The following is a 23,832-nucleotide window of genomic DNA, read 5'->3' on the forward strand; positions in this document are numbered from 1 at the left end:
GCCAATGGTTGATTTACTGCGCTCTTGTTGGTTGCATTAAACCTGTTAATCTATCATTTATGTGTGGCTATTTGATGCTATATGAAGCTCTGGATGTCTATGTGTTATGATTTTACGGGTTTACACGAGTGTCTGGCAACTTCGTGGTTTGGGCTGGTTTTTATTGGATTGGGTGGGTTCTACGATGTGATTGGGCTGGAAACTGTCAATCTGATCTGGCAACACTGGACGGGACTCTGGCCAGTCAGCGGCCGGCAGTCTGACCAATCATCGCATAGTACCTACTCTGTAGCAGTACCTACTGCTTTTGGAACCTTGCCTGAGCAGGTACTAAAAATAGTAAACTGGCAAGAACGTTGCATATATTATGGCTGGCTAAGTACAAGCAAGTACACCATTGCCTCAATGTCCTCCTTTGTTTGTGTCATGTATTAGCAGTTTTTCGCTTAGCAGCAGTGCTATGATGACCTCTCCCACATTGAGGAGGTATTATGAAGTGTTGGGAAAAAAATTGATTAGCTCAAACCAAGATTAAATTCATTATCCATTTTCTTCAGTTAACTGATTAATTACTAGAAAGACCAACATTGTTCCCCATAAATAAATACCACACTAACATACATATAAATAACTGAATAAATACTCAAAAAGACCAAATAAATACAGTTTATTGATGAAAAATGCAAAAACATGACTCCACAAAAATCTTTGAATGGCGAGTGCACGTGCCAGCATAGTGTACATCAGCAGTGAATGGCGATTGTGCCAAAAGTGAACGTCTGTCAACCTCCCTCGCTTGTTGCACCAGTGGCACAGTGGTAGCGCCCGTCGGTCCCAATTAATCACTGTATTGTCCTTTTAATTTGATTTATTTAATGCATTTTGATTTTCTATAACTATCACATTGATTGTTGTGGTTTAATTGTAGTGTATCAATGTGGTTTGTTAGTTGAGTGTGTTACCTGGTAAAATGTCTACTTTAATCTTGATCTCTTGAATTACTGGGATAGCAATTATTCTCTCTTTTTTATTATTTAGTTTTGACCCATCTGTCAGAAGGGGATTTTTTTGTGCAAATATTTCCTTTTTTTTTTCACTTTAAATACTAACACGGGGTCAACTTTGGAGTCTGGCATGGGGAAAATAGAAAAAAACACTTCTGCTGCATCATCCTTGTCAAAAAACAGACGGTACCTTTCCACAAGCTCCAAATCACAGCATACATTACCTCAAGGCACTGTACATTGGAAGGCAGAGACTATTAAAATGTCATAAAGAAAAGAGAAAACCAACAATTCACACAACGAGCAAACATTAGGCATCAGTGGAGAGAAAACAAACCCCTCCCTTTTAACAGGAAGAAATATGTGACAGAACCAGACTCAAAAATGTGCTGCCATCTGCCTCAACTGGTTTGGGTGAAAGGAAAAATGGGCGAGAGAAAGAGAAAGAGGTGAGAGAGACCAGGAGCAGATACAGTTGTCAAGTTATAGTTTTAGATAGGACAGTTTATGGAGTTTAAGGAGCGAAAGAACTAGGTTAATGACATGTAATATACTCAGAGTGTGAGAGAGTGAGCGGGAGTGAGTGCGAGTTCACCACAGAATTTCCCCCAGCAGTCTCGGTCTAACTATAAGCTTTTTGTTTTCTGTTCATTACTGAATTTTTTAGTTTTTTGTAGTCATTTTAATGTTGGGTTGTCTGTAGGTAAAGCTTCTCTTTACATAGCCTGGTTGTTCCTGTTGCCCCTCAGCATCCACACTCATCAGACACAATAATCCCTTCACTTTACATGACTCTAGTCCTCATGTCTGTCCAAAAGCAGACCTGCATCATTGGCAGTTTTAGTGTTGTGTATAACTGAGAGTTTCACTTGGCCCACATGCACCCGTGGAGCGTGTGTTATTAAAAAGAATCAAGCATTGGGGTCGTTTAATACCTGAATAAATACACGCTGGCCTGATGTATGTCCTCTGCACCAGCAACACCCTACTAAGAAACCTAGATCCGCTGTACTCCATAATTATTTACAAAGGTTTGGGTTTCAGCAAATGCATTCCATTTAATTGCTTTATACTGCAAATATTTGGTAAAACTACACAGCTCCTCTCCACTGTGCACAGTTTGTACTCTGGAGATATGAGCTGAACAAGCAAGTGAATGAATGAAGATACAATCATTTTTCCTGGTGTGTTTCAACCTGTTTTTTCCACCTCTGCTTTTGTCTCATGGAGACCTGCAGACCAGCCTCTTCTTACATAACCATGTCCCTGTGCTTCACCTCTGGGTGCTGGTGTGAGAGGTGAGAGGTGAGAGGTTCACCCTCATTAACTCGACCCTCTGTCATGATGGATTGGTTGAAGCTACGGTGCTGATCAATCGGGTTGGTCAGTAGGTCTTAATCAGGCAGCTGAGCCCCTCAGTAGCACTGGGGTCTCTGCTGGAGTCAGATTTCTCATTCCAAACAGTGAACTTCTTGAATCCAGCCCTGCGGCTCACAGAGGAGCTGACAGGGGGTGGAGGAAGGGGAGGCCTTGTTTCCTTTGGCCCAGGTGGATGTTAGCAAGCCTTCTCATTTAGCCCACATCCTCCTCCTCCACAGCAGCCGGCACAGTAAAGATTTCACATTCATTTTTCTAACATGGAAGAAGAATTATTTTCCTGAAGGTCAGTCTTTGACTGCCAGCAAATTCAATTCAAGCTCATTGGTGGTTTTAAATGTGTTATTGAGAATCAAAAAGCATCTCATGTTTTTCTTATTAAGTAGCCCAGATAGGCTCTAATCATTACTCATTTTCCTCAAAGAAAAGTTTCAGTTCAGTGAATGTGGATTATCTAAAGGTTGTTCCAGAATCTCTCTTCAATACAGCTGTGTTACAGTGTTTGCTCGCAGCGCCATCATGACAGTCAAAGATGCAGCAAAAATGAACGGGACCAATGCCGGTTTCAACCTGTCAGAGTTCACTGCGCACTTAAAATTTAAAGAGATCATCCAATATATGCGCAAAACTTGACAGACTAAATATATCCTATCCTTATAATGCCACAGGTAAAGAAATAACTGGAGTGGACATTGATGCAGACCTGCAGTAAAATCTGTATTTATATAGTATTATGTTTAGGATTGATGACCACTCAAAGCTGCTTTGCACTACAGTTTTGAAACTCACCCATTCACACAGCACAATCACTCATCTTTCAGACCCATTCACACGCTGAAGCTGTCAGGAGTAACATGAGTCTAAGTGAGCCCAAAGACACATCTGCATGTAGACTAGCAGAACCCACAACCTTCCAGCCACCCAGTGGTTGGAAAGTAGACCTCATACTAATCTGGCAGGGGAGATACCATGATCAAGAAGGTGGTTCACCCAGGGCGAGACTCAGCCATTGCACTCAGGTTGTGTTGACCCCTGCCAATTCCCCAAATTTGGGAATCTTGACAGTTGAAAGACAATGTGCGCTACCTGAGTCCATGATTTACCAAGAGTTTACCACATAATCCATTGCTTGTGGGTTCCCATGCATCGCTCCATCTGCTTGTGCTTGCTGTGAGCATGTTTATAGCAGTGATTCACCTCCATTGGATCTGTGGGGATTTGGTAAAATGTTCTTCCATTAGCTTGCCTGGCTGTTTGTTATTACCATCTTCACTTTCATGACAAAAAGTAGCTGGGGAAAAGATGAGCTGTCTGACATTGTGCCTGATTTATGAGTTGTCAAGTATATGCATCTATAGAGGTGAACAGTGTTGTTGCCTGCCACAGGGAGTTACCTTGGCAGCGAGATGTCAGCTATTGGAGCTCTATCCAATCCAACATCATTTATAACGCACTTCAAACAAACAACAACAGCTGAAACAAAGTGCTATATATCAGAGATAAACAAATAAAACAAACAAAATATAAAAATTACCTAATAATAATGATAAATTATGGGCACAGACAGCTATTAATAACTGCCTGTACAGAAACTTCCTGTAACAAGCGAGTAGGAAGCGAGCGTGTCCTTTGGCTTTAAACGACCAACAATCTTCTTTAAAAAGGACAGAGTCCCCAGAGATATTAGAGCCCTAGTGGAAGTGACCTTATCAATAAAAAAATTAAGAAAGTTTTCACCATAGGCAGGGTTGTGTTCGATACAGACAGTCTGTGAGGCATTAAGAACTGTGTCAATACTCCTAAATAAGACACAAGGTTTGTGACAGTTTGACACAATTATATCAGAGAAATATTTTGTTTTTGCATCTTTCACAGTTGACTGGTAATGGCGCCAGCAGTCTTTTAACATTTGAACAGACACCTGTAATTAATCCTTTTTCCATTTGCGTTCAGCTCTGCGGCACTGGCGTCTGACAGAACGAGTGTTGTCATTCAGCCACGGCTCTGACTTATTTTTAGGCTGCCTTGTTTTTAAAGGAGTCACGGTGTCAAGAGCAGTTTGGCAGGTGGAGTGAAACCATGAGCTGAGTTCCTAAGTGTCCTCACACACCTCAGACTCAAGAAACACACAGGTCTGATTAAAAACAGCAGAGAAGTAAACAGCAGTGGACGGGTTAATAAAACCTAGCCCTGACGCCGTCGAGCAGCAGCAGCACAAGTTTCAACTGTCTGACAGGCAAGAGCAACCTCAAATAACACAGGCTTATGATCAGAGAAAACTGCGTCACAAACCTCGATGTTAAAAACAGGCAAACCGTGAGATAAATCAAGATCAAGCGTTTGTCCATGTTCATGTGTGGGACCAGACACTGACTGTACAAGATTAAAAGAGTCAATGAGATTTAAAAAAATCCTTTGCCATTGGCTTATCAGGACAACACACGTGAACGTAGTGTGACGACGACCCAGTTCAAATAAACACAGTTCAAAGCTGGTGAACGAGGATGATAGCGATAGCTGCTTAGATTCAAAATGGTTCTTATAAATAGTCGCTATTGCTCCACCTCGGCCCAATGTCCGCTGGGAGTTGAAAAAACAGCAATCCTGAGGCAAAAGTTCGGTGAAAGTGCTGGACTCACCACGCGTCAGTCACCCAGAGAAAATCCAATCCCGGGATGAGAAGAAATCCTTCAAGAAAAAAATGTTGTTTGCTAGAGAGCTAGCATTGACCAAGCCAACCCTGGCAGGAGCCGGCGATCTATCAGTTGTTTGGCAATGGTGCAGCAGTAACAGACAGCAGGCCACACACCCAGGCACCATCTTGGACTACCAACATGTAAACATGCCTGATACCTATGCAGCTACTATACTATAGCTCCTGACAATACTCAATCCGTGATTCTGCTTGGCTACAGTTTTGTTCAGACCACTTACTGGTCATTGAAATAGGGGAAGCTCATTTCAGGCCCAGTTATTTATACATAAATTCTGCAAAGAAACGACAAGATCAGAGCCAATCAGAAGCAGGACGCAAGCGGGGGAAAACTCTGCTGTCATCTGTGTGTATGGGGGAAGGGAAGGGGATAGGAGTGTGGTGCAGGGAACGGGGTTGAGGATGGACCCTGCAGCTGCCTGACAACTTATGGAGCTGGGAGCAAGCACAATCAACTACACTATAGCGACAAGCCCAAGTAAACAGCAACCTGCGACAACCAATATTTGCAAGTGACTTTAAAGAAAAACAAGCCCAAAGTCACTTATAATAAGCGGACTTGGCAACTATGCCTGTATTAAGTGTTGTATTTTTTAGCCACAAATGTTACAGCTTGTAGGTAAATTCAACAAGGTAACCCCAGGGTACACCTTTGTCCACCACAGGGCCAACAAACAGAGATAAACAACCTATAGAATTCACACCTACGGTCAATTTACAGTGTCCAATTAAGCTCTGCATGTGGGAACTGGAGAAAACCCAGGAAGAACATGAAAACTCCATGCAGAAACTTCTTCATTCACTTTTTTTGCTGCAGTGCTGGCCACTGTGCCACTGTGTGTCTCTGTATGTCAATGTATCTGTTAATAGAGCTGTGTGATATTCAGAGACACACTGCTCTGGGCAAAGGAAGGAACTATTGATTGAAAGGTTGGAGTGACATATTTATTAAATTGTTAAGATGGATCCCAGGAGATTGTGTGTGTGCGTGTGTGTGTGTGTGTGTTGTGTATTGTGTGTTGTGAAAGTGACAAATTACTACTCTCTCACCCACATAGCAGAAAGAGAGACTCTGAGAGATTTGGAAATTTGTGGAGGAAATCAGGTACATCATGTGAATTATGTTGTTTACTCCACAGTTAACAACACCGAGTGTCAACTTAACCTTTCTTGTGCTGTCTATACACAGTCCTACATGAGGGTTCATTAGTAAAACAGGAGCAGTCTCATTAATTGTGGCCCTTTGCTGATCCAGATGATCCAGATGTTTGTTTCTTGAGGACACTGAGGTGCCCATTCACGTTTACAAGGCCAATGAGTTGTCTATAGTTATGCTAACATCATGGTTCAGTCATTCAGCTGTTCTCTTCACTGTTTGTTTTATAATGACAGCCCCTGAGAGGCTTTAACCCAGGGGTCTCAAACTTAAATGACCTGGGGACCACATGAGCTTAAAACTGGTCAGGAGGGGGCCGGGCAGGTAAAAACAGTCCAACTGTGTGGGGAAAACTACTGTTCAGTAGGGGAAGGTGAGATGAGCATAAAATTCTATCATGATGTTCGTTTCACACGATATTCGCCCTTTCTCTTGTGAAACATTCCTAACATTCACCTCTCCCCAGTGTTTCCCAGTGGGGACAGGCTCTCCGGGAGCCATGGCGACGTAAACAAATGACACTTGACTGCAGATTTTACAGGGTTGTCCCGTGTGGCAGCCTGTTGCAGCAGCTCTCTGAAGTATATGTGAGGAAGAGGAGTATGATGAGAGAGCAAATTATTTTATTAAGAACGAATCTGCAGAAAAATATCTTAGGCTAGCCATTGTTAGCGATAGCAGTCAATTACAAAGGTCTACATGGTATTTGGCACACAAACAACGTAGCAACATGACCATGGATAAAAAATAAATAGTATTATGTGTACGCCTTATTTACTGTGAAACAAATACGACAGTAGTGCTGGCAGTGTTCTTCTTCTGATGTTCCAGGTAAGAAAATAATATGCGGTGAAAATACATAATACAGAATAGATGGAGGTTCACGCATGCCTCCGCTGGCTTGCCTTTATCTCTCCTCTCTCCTCTCACCACACTTTATCATTTCAACATGTGCAGAGGCTTAATGTATTTATTTAAGCAGAAAGCTTATTTAAGCTCCATTAAAGGTAATTATACACCCTGTTTTAAAGCTCAGCCATCCCCGGAGTGGCCATTAAGTGTGGGTAGATTTGTTGATTCTGCCCGTGTTTGTTTCCAAAATAATTACAAAGCTGCGTCTGCATTGGTTAGACCCAGGGTGGCATCTGCTGTTTTTACATACAGGGATCAGAGCATAGAAGATGTGGGCAGAGAGTGAATGTTGAGGTGTGCGTGTGTAAAGTCGATTTCTTATTTGTCAACATGTTTGGATGGAGATTCTAGACTGCTATTCTATTCTATACTCACTCTATACTATTCTAAACTTATCAGGTGGTCTGGCCATATACTGTTCAGTAATTCACTCAAACCTCACTATTTAGTAGAAATTATGATCTATAAGGGATAGTTCCAGGTATGCAAAATATAGTTGTGGGAGGGACTGACACATAGCCAGTGCTGACTGTGCTGTGCAAGGCCCTGTATGCCTCATTTGCCAAGAACCCAAGGACACAAGTAAAAGAAAAACTCAGAGGCTATCACAGATATCCTCCACAATTATTACATATTGCATATCCGTGCAAACCTGTCTCCAAAGTCCATAGAGAAAAGCAGTTATTTTATATCATGACACACAGGAGTTGTTGTTCCACTGCTGCCTCCACCAACAGGTTCAAATGTATTATTTTGTGACGGTGTTGGAAATCCTTTGTTTGGATTTACGTCAGTGACACACACTAACCAAAGAAGACAGCAGTAGACCAGCAACTCTAGTGTCCTTAGAAGCTAAAAATGCTGATTTTCTGTATGTACTGCAGGAGAGTATGGTTTACAAAGCGACACAAACCTGTTTTAAGTTAAGGGAAGAGAAGCGTAATGCGTTTTTGAAACATATTAAGTGCACATGTAAACCAATGAACTAACTGATTAATTTGTTTTACTGAGCGAGCCTGAAACATCCTTGGTGCAGGGGAATAGGGGGATCAGGAAATAGATAGCAGACACTTGTTTGCTATGGCATCACACTGTGGGATTCAGAACAGACACTTGAGTTGACTGAATGTGTTTATCTGTCCTGTTCTCCTTCAAACCCCTGAGTTCTGTTTTCTTCCTGCCAGCCATGGCCTGTTTCAGCTGAGCCAGACAGAGGGACAGTCTCTTTAAAACGCTGCTGACAGGGCACAGCGGGACGTACACTTTACTACAATGTTTCCCAGCGTGCAGCCAGTACTTTGTGGATTCCTGTGTCAGCTCGATATTTAGACGAGGTGTTTATTTTGCAGAAGCCTCTCGAGGAAACACAGTGAGAACAACAGCTATATTAGCCATGCTACACCGAGGGTCATCCCGAAGCATGTTTGGACTTTTCACAGCCAGATCTAATGGTGCATTGAATTTGAACCCTGACTTCTCAGCTGGAAGACGCTGAACTTGGGGGTGACGTCACTCCCAGCTCCAACTTCCAAGTTACGATGTAAATGGAACGCAGCTTAAGTAGAACCTAAATACAGTAATACCATAACAGCTGTGTCAGGTTATTACCAACTCCCCCAGGTATCTTAATCCAACTAAGACTAGCTCGAGTTTAGTTGGACTAACATATTTACATGACATGAAAACTTATGTTTTTATAATTATTCTCTTAGTCCGACTAAATTTAGACTTCTAACATGCATGTAAACACATTGAGTGTTAAGTTAGCCTGCACGCAACCTAAGGGTTAGATTGTGTGCAGTAACTGTTTGAATGGTGATAGAAAATGTGCTGCACATAGATTCCCTGTACGAAAGTGTGAATGGGTGAATAGCAAAACCATGGTATAAAGCAGCTTTGAGTGGTCGTGACTCAGAAAGCACTACATAAATACAGACCATTTACATCTATGAGCCATAGTCACTCTCTCTTTACCAGGTCTCTATAAGAAAATCTTGGTGTCTGCACATGACAGTCAGCTTGTCCTCCATCTTGGACACGTCCGGCCACAATTTTTTTTTCCGAGTTTAAATTCAACTCGAGCTAATGGAGTGATTGACACAAATGTATTTACATGCAGCAACTGTGTCAGATGGAGTCTGTGCTCCGGTCACGCAGGAAGGAGTTTTAGTAATTTATTGATTCGATGTCACATCATTGTCGTGCAGCCACGGTATGAGGACTCCACCCACATTGAGGCAGTACTATAGTAATGGAAAATGAGTGCTGAGCCTTGTAACAACTGTATAGTGAAAAAAATCCCCATTTCATTCCATTTTCCTTCCATTACCTCCCACTTCCTCCTCCATCCTCCCTCCTTTATTCTCAAGGGATTTAGGTGATAATCCCCTATGGTTTTCATCACTTACAGCACCAATCAAAATGGGTTTAACCTGTGTAATCTGTCAGACGATTGCCTCCCTCCCTCCTCCTACCTGGTCCTCTTTCACCGTCTCCACCCTTTCATTTATGTCTCTAAATGAAAAAAGCCTCTCATTAGCCTAACAAAATAAAGGCTGAAGACATGATTGTGCAGTGTGGGTTCATTTGAGGACATGGTAGAGTCTAGAAGTGAGGAAGTGAGTTTGGAGTGTCGGTGTTTGTGAAACCAGATCTGCCAGCAGCTTTGTGGTTGGCACTGAACGTGCTGTCTTTGGAGCCATTGTGTTTTATTTACCTTGTTATTATCTTAGAACGCAGCAACACACCTGGCCTGGAGCTTAGGTATCTGCTATTTATTCCACAACCACAGGCCTTTGTGTTAATGAGACTGAGGAATGCTATATTGGCATCTTAACACTTTCTTACTACATACAACATTGTTTTGTATATAACTTAATTACATGTTGTAAGATGCTTTTTATGAGTATACACGAATATTTAGTGCAGTAGCAAAACAATGAAGGCTCAGGTGAGATTTTAAAACGTAGTAAATATATAACCTTTTTCTTGGGGGGTGTCTTTCCACATCTGATAGAAATTTGATACATGGTTTCATTTATTAGCGATGCCATTCAGATATTGGTCAGACTCGTTGGGCAGTATGTTCTATCGAGAACAGTCTACCAATTTAACATTTCTCACACACCTGCTTTTTAACGATGCCAAACAATTGTGACCGAAATCACAATAAAAATTGTGACAAGAGCAATAAGTGATAACTCATTTTAAAGTCATATCTGTAACACCTGGTATCATTTTGAATTGGTAAATGAAGTTCATTTTCTACAATATTTATTCCGATTACTTTTCTTCCATATTCTGTTTAATGGTTAACAAAAGTATTTAATGTACATTTTTAAAGTGGACCCGAATAAATTAACAAATAAACTCTCAATTTCTATATTATGTAGCATTAGCAGATTAGCTTTTCATCTGCTATCTGTTGGCAGTTTGGTGGTGGTAAGGCATGTGTAGCAAGGACTTAAGCCTTGAACTGCATTCATCCTCTGTTGATGAGGTCCCAACTCTTCCCTTTCTGCAGATAAGCTAGCACTTTCAACAAGGCATCGACTCTCTGTTGTTTCTTGGCTACAGCTGCACAAGAGGGTCCTGACTACGTAGGTTTGCCCCTCCAAGTTCCTTGGTTTTCATTAGATGTTGTCATTAGAGTTCTTAGACTGACCTAGACCCAAGCAACTCTCCAGCTGACATAGGGCAAAAGGCAGTCCACTGCAGAGCCAGCATATAGAGACAAACAACCGTTCACGCTCAAATTCATATCTATGATCAATTAAGAGTGTCGTAATACCTGGTGAGAACCTACAAGCACACAGGGAGAACATGCAAACTCCACACAGAAAGGCCCATGGTCATCAAAATGCAACAAAAGTATCTCAAAGTATTTAAAGGGAATGTCAAAACATGTTCAAAAAGGCACTGAGTTCCAATAGAGTTTGATGTATTACAGCTTATTTCTTGCAACAACCCAAGCCTGGCCCATGCACTGACACAGACTGACTTCCATCTAATTTGTCAGAAATACTATTTCCCCAGGTTCTTGTCAGTTATACTTTTTCGTAGCAGATCTCCTTTTCCTTATCTCAGTGTAGTGAGATTTATGTTGTGCAGCCCTTGCATGTTCTCATTTTGAACTCAACTATACAGGTACATGAGCTACACTAAGGACACACTAATTGGAGCCAGCAAACCACAAGCAGTCCTGTAGGCACACACTGACACTGAGATAAAAGCATGTACTACACAGACTCTGTAAGAGTAGGCTCACATACACTAGAATCAGGATAAATCAGCCCACATAGAAAGTTATACATGGCTTTACTCCTTTTCACCTTTTCTACAGTGGCCCTGGTTTGACTTTTCAAAGTGAAATCCGTCTGGTTGCCTGCTATTTTCACTCCTGAAGTCTTGGATTAACCCGGATGATTGAGAACGTGATTCAGTACATCGTAAAACAACTGCCCTACTATTTTGAAGCATATTGACCTGAAATCATGTCCTATTCTCTGGTGTTTGGTGTTGTACAGCAGTTGGCATCCATATTTTGCGATACTGTGTACGTACTTCTTTCCTTTGTTTCCATCTTCTATTTTGTCGTTTCTTTTTTGTTCAATGGACAATGGATCTATACTGTTAGACTGTTAGAAACATAATTGTGTCCTCATGGACAAAAATGACACGCACATGTGTTTGCATAATATAGAGGAAGTGACTTAAGGTGAATTTCCACAATCTTTCCATATAAACTTAAGTTTGGGAATTTTGGAAATATTCCAAATTGGCAACTTTCTGTGGGGATTTATGAGAATGAACGAGACATTTTGGATAATTTGAAGAAACGATGTCATATTAAAATAAATAAAATGATACAATAAAAAAACATTAATTTGTGAGGATCTATTTGTGCATTTAGCTTTGTATTACTAGAATAGGGGTAGTATTCTAAAAAAAATGGTGCTTCCCAACCTCAGTTTCCCCTGAGTTGAGAAATATCTTCTTTCTTGTTTTTCTTATGTTCCCACCAGTGACACTTGGTCCAAGGCTTGAAACTGCAACACATTTTTTTTTATATTTAAGTTCCCAACCTTCAGTTTGGAAGATTTTCAGTTCATTTCTGTTCATTCAGTTTCTAAAATACCGAGAATTTTGCAACCTTAGTCGTACTTAACACTGTCCTCTTGTGATTAGATCTCTCAGGATGGATCTCAGTACCAGGTCTGAACAGGACCTCTGAATATAGTGTGAGACCTGATCTTACAAGTGTCCTCACACCTGTACTTAGCACTATAGACTCATGAGCCGATCCCCTGAGAAGCAAGTTAATGACAGGTCTGAACAAGGCCTACATTTCTCTACGGACAAATACAGCCTCACATTTTATTTAACCGTTAATGTTTTGTGCCTTTTCCCTCATTCTTAAGCTGCTGAAGACCTAAAATACATTGGTGTCAGGTTTTAGATTACTTTCTCCAAACCACCTTAAATTTATAGGTGAAAAGAATGATGGTGGACTGTAGACTTTAAGAGAGATCAGCAATGAAAAGGTGATTTATTTTAGTCGTCACAAACTGTCCAATTACTCAGTGGGGGGGCACAGAAGGACATTTTTTCAATTGCAATTCAAGTGCAATTGTCCCTGCAGTGTCCGAGGAAGTTTGCCACATAGAGTGAACAAAGTATCCATTTTATTTATTTATTCGTCTTTTAATTTCATTTTTCTCCTCCAGACATCGATGAATGCCAGGAGAACAACGGAGGCTGCGATCACTTCTGCAGGAACACAGTGGGCTCCTTCGAGTGCAGCTGTCAAAAAGGCCACAAACTGCTCACAGACGAACGCACATGTCAAGGTCAGTGACCTTTATATTAACACGGATGTGTTTGGAACCTGTATTCTCATGACTGGCCATCATCTGGTTTGTACATAAGTGTTTGAGAAGATGAGCCAACTTCTCACTTGATTATAAGGTCAGTAAACATTTGTCTTTGGAGTATTCATGTCTTCTTTGACAGAGCATGGCATCCATTTTAGTGTGACCATTTGGACATGTTCAAATTTACTGCATAAACTAAGATTAAATATGATATCACATTACTAAATCATTCACTGCTGCTGTATCCTCCACATGAGGGATGGGATTGGCAGCTGGAGCCAATCCTATATGACACGGGGCGAAAGGTCATCACAGGGTCAACACACAGAGACCAACACCCATTCTCTCACATTCATACCTATGGTTAATTTACATTGTCCAATTAATTTCTTTATGTTTTTGGACTGTGGGAGGACACACAGGAAGAATATGCAAACTCCACACAGAAAGGCCCTCGTTCAGGCCGTGTGGCCCGACATCAAATCATAACTTTAAATATTACTGTGATGTCCTATCTAATGTAGCATATTCTCTGAGAAAAATAAACATGTGTATATACACTGATATTGTATATTTTAGAAAAAAAAAATAGGATGTTACATGTTGCACAAATGCCCCAAGTACTGCACATTCACCACCCAAATCACATTACTAACAATGGACTATATGCACAAAGCGTCACTTACAACTTCCGTTAAAATATAAGCCAGCTCCTGAACTTCAAGTCAGTTGTTGCTAAGGGGAAAGTTGAACTTTTTAAGGTAACATTGGCAATTAAAACATCCAATTTAGATCGAGAATGTTTCACATTGTCTTTGTGTAGTTAGCCCTGAGCTATTCAAAATGGCCTAAAATGAAAAGGTATTTAAATTTAAGCATCATAATGTACTACTGCAGCCGCTGATAAATTCTATAATTTGTGGCCAAATACTCAGACACTGACTATAAAACATCTCTGCATCATTGGCTGACAGTTTACTGGAAATAGATGGGCCGGCTTTTTGAAAACCGGGAAGTGACCGTGCATATAGTCAGCACCGATTTCGATGTAAGCATAACACTCACAAAGGCATGAATACATTCATTAAAAGCACACCCAGTCATAATTAACACCTCGTTGCAGCAATGCAATGCACTTGTAGATGCCTTGTTGTGATCGTCGGTTATGTTTGCTCAACCAAAGGTAGATTCCTGGATGCAAGTCACAGCAGGAGAGAAACACAGAAATTATATTTATTTTCAACTAAACCCAGAGGTGCTTAATCTTCTCTCTCACTCTCACTTTCTCTCCCTTTCATTCACTGTGTGTGTGTGTGTGTGTGTGTAACATCAATCATGCTTGTGAGACTTTAATAAAATGGTGTTGAGTGTTGTCAGCCACATCACAGCATCAGCGCCTGTTGCGATAGCCGACACACCTTTGCCAGTGTGCCGCTGCTGCCAATAGCTGCCAGGTTCGTCCCATCCACTGACATTTGGCCCGTTTCAGCTCCAACATGACCTTTTAAATGAAATAGAACATTTAATCTGTCAGCTCTGTCTGTGCCTGTGAGCTTTTCCAGAGAAAATATCTCCAGGTGATACACTGCGCCAGTGTTGGAGCATTCGCCAGTGCTGGCTGAGAAAATAGAGCAGAAAGATTAATCGTTTGCCACAGTTGCAGAAGAAATTTCCACAAATGATTCCCTCTTTTCTTAATGTTTAGAAAGGCAGAGATAGACGGAATCTTGTCAGCAGCCGGATTAATGTCAGCAATCAATGTCAAAGCACCTCATCGCGGTTGAGGGTGTGTCTCAGAAAAAGAAAAACACATTAACCAAACCAGAAACCAGCATTTATTTCCTTTATATTCCTCTTACATTAAACAGTTGTATGCAATTCCAGTGTACTGAGCTGCATTTATGTAAACTCTGCTGTTTATGAGCTGGTTTAAATCACATGAGTTAATTCCTCTCATTGACAGTTGGCTGTGTTTACTGAGCCAAAATCCAGGCCTTAACAACTTCCTTCATATAAGAAACTCCATTAAAGCATGTTGTATTTTTAGCTCTGTAAAACCCTGTGGAGCAGTCTAAAATAGAGCAGCATGAAATACTGTCCTCTATTCCTGATAGGCTAATAAGTCGACAAGTAAAGGTATGCACAGACAGATATGCTAATAATTGTCAGCTTTCCCAACAAGTGACATAATAGTTAAAAAAGAATCAGCTCTTTTCATTGTTTCTTTTATTGATTATGTTTTCTTTTCCTCTTATTTACCCATTAAACAAGACCTGTAAACCTCTAATCCCAGTTATTAATATTTGGCTCTCAATAGCCCGATTGAACCAGTTCATCTGTCTAACAGAGAAAAAACCCCAGGAATGTATTAGACATTGTTTTGCACTGGATGTGTGGAAACGTAAGAATATATAATGTGTTTTACTCTGGGTCCACACAAAACAATCTACCCCTCACCCTAACCATGTCATAGACCCAGTTCCCAGCACTGGGACAGAACAAATTAGGTCATGGGCCTCCAAACCAGGCCTGCAGGTCCAGTGAGGAACCTCTGAATGAACTGCAGCCTGAATGCAGCTCCTCTGCTGGCCAGATATGGGGTCCTGTCCTCCTTCTTTAGGAAGTAAGAGAATACCCTGAGGAACCCAGTGGTGACAGTCCCAAAAGAAGTCCACTATTACTGCCTGTACAGTGATGTTGAAGGGGGGTCCACCGAGGATAAACAGTGCCACGACATTGAAGCAACTTAAAAATTGATGATTAAACCCGACCTCTAAAAGACAGCTTTGATAAAATCCCTTTCAACTTTTTCTAAAACATTTCCCTAGTTCCTGTCGACTGTGCTCTGGTCTCCCAGATACTGGTATTTTAAACAATTGTTTTCTCCATGTTATTTCACCTGGGAGCCCGATCTCCTCCAGCCCTTGGGAGGAGGGCTTCAGTTTTATTCCAATTGATATTTGCAGAGGAGATCTCACCAAAGCTTTGTGCAGTTTTATCTAAAGATTCCACATCTTTTCCACAATCACATTATTTGCACAAGCACAAACCACGATCACAACTGCGAACAATAAAGTCAGAGAGACCTGCTCTGAGCCATTAAAAAGAGTTCTATGCCTGAGAGGGGACAGTCCTGCCTCACACCTCTCTGGACATTGAAAGGAGTACTCTCAGTGTCTCCATACAAGGTCTGAATCTTGCCATTAAAACCTGAGCTGAACCCAAAACTTTCTGAAGTGCACCATAGGTACTATAGGTATTTTCACCCCAGTCAAGTCCCTTTTCTTGGTCTATGGAAACAAGACAAAGTTTTGTGCTTCCTTCCTTTCCACTCTCTCTGTCTGTGTCCTCATCTTGCAGGTTGCAGGATCTAGATCCAGTTTCAAGGCTATTATTATTATTGTTATTATCATACATATCATCACCATTATTATATATCATATTATGCTATAATTAAAAGTCGATATCAGTATAATTTTTATCAACAATCTCTGCTGCTGCTTATATAAATGACATTGTAGTGCTATAAACATGTCATCACTGACTCTAACTGTCCTGTATAAACTTATAACTTGATACAGACCGTCCAGACCAGGAGACTTACTTGGTTTCATGCTCTTCGGTGATCTGTTTTCAGTTTCTGACACTTTTGGCAGACTGGAGAGAAAGGAACTTAGAATTTCAGATTTGTCAGTATATTCAGATTTAAAAAATTCCTCTTAGAAATCCACGGATTTCTGTGTTGCCCTGCAGCACTGAACCATCAGTGAATCGCAGATATTGTATCAACTTCCTCTGCCCGTTTTTTCCTCTCTTGACCAAAGCAAAAGTGAGAGGGAGCATCCATCAGAGCAACATTATTCAATTTACTAGTGACCGAGAGGGCATGCCCAGCAAGTCGGCTAGAGCATGTTTTTTGTTGCTACAATACGTCCAAGTTTGCAGTTCTACCACGTCTCTCTCTAAACCCAGAACCAACAGACATGTTGCCCCGCTGAGTGGCCGCCAGATCACTCCCTAGACCCCCTGAAACCCCTGATTATCATTTAGATATTGTACAAAATATTTTACAATAAGTCAGAGGCAGTTTACCTCAAAGATGGATTATTGCATCCTGTTATAGGCATATTTCTGTTTGATTGTCACTGTTGGGGAACATTCATGTCCAATAAAATGTCCCTGTTTTGCCCATTAATTGCTCAAATAGTTATTTTGTGCTAAAGTCTCAGTTATGAGATCTTGCTTAACTATCTTGTTTACAGGTCATCTTCTTAGGAAGATTGTCTGGCTGATCATTAGCTTCTCTTGGCAGCAAGACACCTAACCAACCACATTTCTCCTGGCAGCTGTGCTCGAAGGGTGTGAATAAGTGTGTATGATGTGTGACAGAAAAATCCCTGAATGCACAGTGGATACTCTGTATGAAGGTGTTTCTGAATGGGTGAAAGGCAAAACTGTCTTTGAAAGATGAGTAGTCATCAAAACTAATTGTGATTTATAAATTTGGGCCACACCTTTAAAGTAACTGCCCTCTTTCCATTGCGTAGAGGGTAATAATCTTGCATTTCTTTGGTTTTCCTCAGACATTGACGAGTGCTCCTTTGAGAGAACCTGTGACCACACCTGCATCAACTACCCTGGCAGCTTCGAGTGCGTGTGCAACAAAGGATACATCCTGTACGGCCTGACTCACTGTGGAGGTGAGTCTCTACTCATCTTACACTGACTTCTTTCCACAGCATAAAAAAGTGCATAAAACAGAAAACTCGCTTGGAACTGGATGAACTGACTGCTGGAGTGTTCAAATTACACATTTGAACTCAGTCGCTATGTTTACATGAACATAAGTAATTAGAATGAAAATATGTTAGCACATGCGAAAACAAATTTCATTCCAAATGAGAGGGCCGGTATATGCCGATAGTCGTTTGGATCAGTGTTCATACAGTACAATCGATCATTACATCTTGGTTTATGTGTCTGATCCACATAAATGTGACATACTTCTGTTTTGAATATTAAACAGACCTAAATGTCACAGACGCAGAAGAGGAGGAGTTCAAATTGTAATAGGTTAACTCAACTCAACCAAGTCATAAGACATGCGTAAACTGTGTAGCTCATTTTAGGAGTAGACCTTTCATCTCATTTTCTCGAGTCACACACAGTGTCTAAGTCTGAAGGTATTGCTTCCAACTAGCTAAACAGACCTCCTACGTTTGAAATGGAAATGGATGAAATGATTTTTGGCTCCAAAAAAGTTTTATTGTGAAAAATTTGCAGCACTGATGGATGCATGGCTTAATTTTAAACTTGACGTATAAACACTGCAGTTGCGCGGCAGATTTGCAGCAGGTGAGCAGGAGACACTATGCTAGATATTTATGTTAGACACGTGCGACAGGCAGCAGATCCGCTGTCACACTCTGCACTTTTTTTGTTGCTTTCTTTCTTTTTACGAATGTACTTAGACAATTAACAATTGTCTAATTAGATGCCTGTATGCAGCAGACTCAGCATTTGATAATGGTTGTATGTATTTCACCAGTTACCTGGTGACTATTCTGTTCAGTTCCTTACGGCTGACATTATGGAGCTGAGAGTTGTGGGTTAAAGTCTAGCCTTGGCTGTTTGGACAGAGTAGTGCCAGCAGCTCCTTTTAGTTCCTAAGCATTAGCTTCAGCTTCTGATTTGATTAGAAAAAACATATCAGTGGCACTGCGTCATAGCCTGCTATTGCAACCTTTACCAGACTCCTACTACACCAGACAACTTTATTTATCTATGTTGTTTCACCAAATAACAAATTATGGACTTAAGCTTTAACACGTGGACATAAAACAGGGTTGTTTGAGGTTAGAGCACAATGTCCCTGGTACATGTCCAGCTAGAGACCTGTGGGTCATTCTCTATTTTCTTCTCTCTCCAGTCCAATGAAAACATAAATCTGCACATTAAATAATAGAGAGAAGGAAGGAAAAACAAGAATATGGACCAAAAAACACAGTATCATGTTCGAAAATATTCACTTTTACATTTATTTGTTTGGCAGTAGCTCTCGTCGAAAGAAATTAAGACATCTTTGAAGTGCATCAATACTCTATTTCACATTCCACACATTCCACCTGACACCAGTGCCACAAGTGCTGCAGGTGCATAAAGTAACTTTACTGACCAAGCAACAGAGAAGTCAGGAAAATATCAAATTCATTTGTCAGTTAAAGAAAACAATCATATATTAAATTTATACAACCATGAATCAGCATGATTTTTATTTTTTATTTTTTTTACAAAAAACATCTACGTTTCACTTCAATTGCAAGATTTATACAATCATATGGGTTAATAATCCAAATGTTTAGTCATGTAGTGTTTTTTTAAGGGAAGTAACACAATCAAATCACTCTCTGTGCTTGTGTCTCAGACATAGATGAGTGCAGCATCAACAATGGGAGCTGTGAGTTTGGCTGCATTAACACTCAGGGCAGCTACGAGTGTGTGTGTCCACTGGGACAAAAACTCCACTGGAACAGGAAAGACTGCATCGGTAAGCATTGACTCTGTGTGTGTGTGTCCAGGTGGTTGTCATGGTGATGTGACTTTATGTGTTCCTCAGAGGCGGTGAAATGCCTGCCCAATGGGAAGCCAGCGCCCCGTGCCCAGTTGACCTGCACGAAAAATGGAGGGGCGGAGGTTTGCTCGCTCTCCTGCCCTTCCAACGCACTCTTCCTTGCAGGTACACACACACACATATAAAGAAAATTAAGTAGATAATTACCATTTTATAGTGTCCAGAAACATTCCTTTTTTTGTCATAAAATGTGATTTGATTATCTGTTTTGTTGCACATTTTAAGAAACACACTATGTTAAAAGTCCAATGCAGAGCAAAGCAACACACATGTGATTTAATGTTTGCATCAAGTTACTTGCAAGTCCAGAAGGAGAAGATCTACCGCTGGTCAATTTGGAATCCTACTCTCATACCTCTCTTTGCCTGACGCCTTTATGGCCATAGAGCTAGCTTTCTTTGGAACTGAATCCAGACATCCAACTTCGTCTCTGTCCATGTTTTAAATCTCTTCTTTTTAAAAAAAAATAAATTACACATCGTTCCATCATTTTATTTCAAAATCACTTTAAAAAAAGATAACATCACACATGACACAAGTTATCACAAAATTTAGCAAAGTAAGCTCTATAGGGATATTTTTTTGTATGTATACCAATAAATGAGATACATGTTGATGCACACAGGTTGTATCTCTGGACTGATGAAAAGTTTTCTTTTAAGGTGTTTGTGCTTAATTAAACTCAAAAATAAAATATCTACTTTACTACTAGTATCTACTTTATGATCTCTATTACATGATCTTAAAATAATACCTGGTTTATTTCTTTCGCTGTTAAATGTTAAATGAAGGATACTTACTTGTGTTAGAAGCAATTTAATTGCCTATAAATGTGGTCAAATTATGCTGTAATACAAATAATTAGGCCGAGAATTAAAACTTTTTTTTTTGATTTTGTCCATTCCATGTATTTTTTTAATAACTACATATACAATATTTAGTGTATTTCACAAATGTATTCAATATAGTATGAATTCAACATTCTTTAAAAACAGAAAAAGTCATCACACATACCTTATCACGATACAATGGTATCTAAAATCTAAGACCATATCTTGTCTCAGTAAACAGTGAAGCACAACATCACACAACAATTTTGACATCATTGGGTGAAAACTTAAGTATATAAGTCCAACATAAATATTGATACATATTGTTTGTCCAGATGATTACTGATTAGTGAGGAACTGATACCATTTTTGTGCCTGATCTTGATTGATGCGTGGGTTTATCTGTAAGTCTGTCCTTCTATTAGCAACTTCCTGTCTACAATCAATCCAATGTTTTCTGATATAGGAGCAGGGTATGTGATAACTGAAATTTTGATAAGAATCTACCCATTAATGTAGTCACCAAAAAAAGTATCCTTTACAAATCCCTATCCCATATAATGGGTAGAGGGTTCTCTGGGTCTCCTTTTTCATTTGGTTGAACTCTTCCAAAATAACCATGGTGACACCAAGTGCACCATATTGTTTCTGTCTGAACCAGTCTGAAAACAAGGTGAGGTCACAGCCAGTCATTGTGACAGCTGCCTGCCATCTTCCATGGTTGGCAAAGAGATTATGTTTTCTTTCGTGTGGGTTTATCTGTAAGTTTGTCTGTCCTACCGATAGCAACTTCCTGTCTACAGTTTTTGATGGATCAATTATTTGTGTGCTAAAGTAAAATGGAAAGTCTACAAGATGGTAGTAAGCCCTGCTATGATCTATGGCTTGGAGACAATGGCACTGTCTAAAGGTCAGGAGGCAGAGCTGCAGGTGCACGGCAGATCTCAGTATGCTGAGATTTTCATTGGGAGTGTCCAAGATTGACAGGAATGAGCATATTCCAGGGACAGCTCAGGTTGAACGGTTCGGAGATAAAGTAAGAGAGTCAAGTTTGACATGGTTTAGTCAGAGCAGAAGAAGGATGGTGAATATATTCAACAAAGGACGTTGAAGATGGAGCTACAGGTTAGGCTCTGATCCAGATTACAGATTTGGCGGCCATTTGAATGTAGCGTGGTTCAGTTTCACTTGTTGAATGAGATTGAACAAGTTCAGATGTGTATATCTCAGCGACATCTTAACAGATCAGGATAAATTGTGTTATGCTTATGTAAGATGGTAATAGCTATAAGCAGGTTACGTCGTCTGGATCCAGTGGATCAAAGTGTGAATGGATATGAAAGATGAGTGACTGGAAATGCGCTGCACATAGATTTGCTGTATGAAAGTATGAGTGAATGGGTGTGAATGGGTGAATGGCAAACAGCTTCAAGACTAGAAAAGCGATTATATAAATACAAACCATTTACAATTTACCATTGCAGTAAATGAGAGTGAAATCAGCTGTCAAATTGCATGCTTTGCTGCCCTCTGGTGGTGGCCTCTGGTAGCCACAGCTCTCTTTCATCCGTGGCACTGACTGGCCACTGATGTTTCTTGAAGCTATCATGCTCCTCCACTGCGGTTTTTTGTGGACTCCTTGGGGGGCTCTTTGCTCAGACTGATGTGTTTTTCACTCTTTGAGGCTTTCTTGGATTCACCCTCTTTAGCCCTTTGGCCGGTACCCAGGCTTCTCCTCCTGCAGTAGTACTTAACACACATCTGCAAATCAATTACCATCTTTGATCACAATACTTTTTCCATTGCGTGGCACGTACTTCGTTTAACTTGGCGTCCGTCGTGTGAGAATGATGGATAGCTCTCAGGCAGGAGGTTAAGTATTTGTTTTTTTCTCTTTTTTGGAGTACATCTTAATTTTGGGGGGAGGGAGCCATGTAAATTCCTGTGGCTGAATGCAGCCCAAGCTCTTATTTAATCATCTTGTTTTTATGACCTCCGAGAGTTCCATCCCTCATTTCTTAGTTGAAATACGTCTTTGTGTGTATGTGAGCATCAAGAGACGATCGAAGGGTTTGAAGTCACATGGCTGCAGATGCTCCCCTGAGCTGTTTGCCTCTGGTAGGAGCAGAGGTATCACACTTATTGAATTCTTTTCTCGTCAACCCTGTGACTATCGCGCAGTCCATCGCCAAGTCAAACACACACATACAGGTTTGTGCAGCTATTCTTCTCCTGACATTGCAGTGGCTTCCATTATTTTACATTTATTTATTAAACAAAACATTATCCCTAACCAGTTAACTCTAACCTTAACATATACTTCAGAATGAACTTCTGCCTCATTAGGACTAGGCTTTGGTAAATGACTACACACACATACACATACACTTCATAATGTGGACACTCATAGGCATAAGCTAGCTCCTTACCCTAACCTTAACCATCACAACTAAATGCCTAATCCTTAACGTAAACCCAATTCTAATTGGGTAATCAATGCTATGAGTGAATTGAATTGAGGAGCTGCCCTTCTCCTCTGTGTCAGGGCAGCGAAGCCGGCGATGTCGATGGGAGCCACTCAAAAGATGCTTACTCCAACCTATACTCAAACCTTTGCTTATGTGAGCTTCCTTAGGAGGTACTGGTGACATTTCTTGAGAATCTCCTCGGTGTTGGATGAGAATTTCAGCAAACTGTCAAAGATGATACCAAGGTACTTGTACTCCTCCACAAGCTCAGCAGGCTCTCCATGGATTGTGGTGGTCACTGCTGTAGCCAGCGCCCTCTGCCCGTCAGAAAAGGACACCACCTTAGTCTTGTAATGTTCAGCTCCAGTCAAGAGCTGTCACAGATCCACAGACTCCTGGAGCGCTGATACATGTTGCTGTGAGGGGCCTGACAGCAGAGACAGGAGGACTGTGTCATCAGCTTATTGGACCAGGTTAGAGTTGGGCTGTGTAGATCTGCAATCATTGATGTAGAGGATGAAGAGCAGCGGGGAGAAGACACAGCCCTGAGGAGAGCCAGTGGAGGTGTAGTGTAGGTCAGAGAGAGTGTTGTTCACTAGCACTTTCTGTGATCTGTGGGTTAGGAAGTCCAGAAACCACAGTACGAGCTGGTCTTCCAGGTGAAAGCGGGAGGAGAGCTTGTTAGCCAGGATGTGAGGCTGAAGTGTCTGTGTACAGTGTCCAGGATGAATATTTTGGCATCAGCAACGCCTCTGCTCGTGCGATATGCAAATTGGAGAGGATCGATGAGAGAGTTTGTTTTTCTGATGATGTGTTGTATAACTATTCTCTCCATAGGGTGGCATTATCTTTCTCGAATCTGGCGTAG

The 23,832-nt window shown here is 40.8% G+C and overlaps 1 protein-coding gene and 1 pseudogene across 2 annotated transcripts in view; both read left to right on the forward strand.

Moving 5' to 3' along the window:
• The window catches only part of scube1 (signal peptide, CUB domain, EGF-like 1), a 139,579-nt gene that overhangs the window by 103,389 nt on the left and 12,358 nt on the right, over window positions 1–23,832 (forward strand). For both annotated transcript variants that reach the window (XM_058625065.1, XM_058625066.1), the window contains 4 exons: window positions 12,889–13,011; window positions 17,619–17,735; window positions 19,460–19,582; window positions 19,652–19,771. In XM_058625065.1, coding sequence (XP_058481048.1) covers window positions 12,889–13,011; window positions 17,619–17,735; window positions 19,460–19,582; window positions 19,652–19,771 — 483 coding nt within the window. The remainder of the gene's footprint in view (window positions 1–12,888; window positions 13,012–17,618; window positions 17,736–19,459; window positions 19,583–19,651; window positions 19,772–23,832) is intronic.
• On the forward strand, window positions 3,326–3,455 carry LOC131457356 (U1 spliceosomal RNA; annotated as a pseudogene).

The sequence above is a fragment of the Solea solea genome, chromosome 3, assembly GCF_958295425.1.
Source record: "Solea solea chromosome 3, fSolSol10.1, whole genome shotgun sequence".
In the NCBI taxonomy this organism is placed as follows: domain Eukaryota; kingdom Metazoa; phylum Chordata; class Actinopteri; order Pleuronectiformes; family Soleidae; genus Solea; species Solea solea.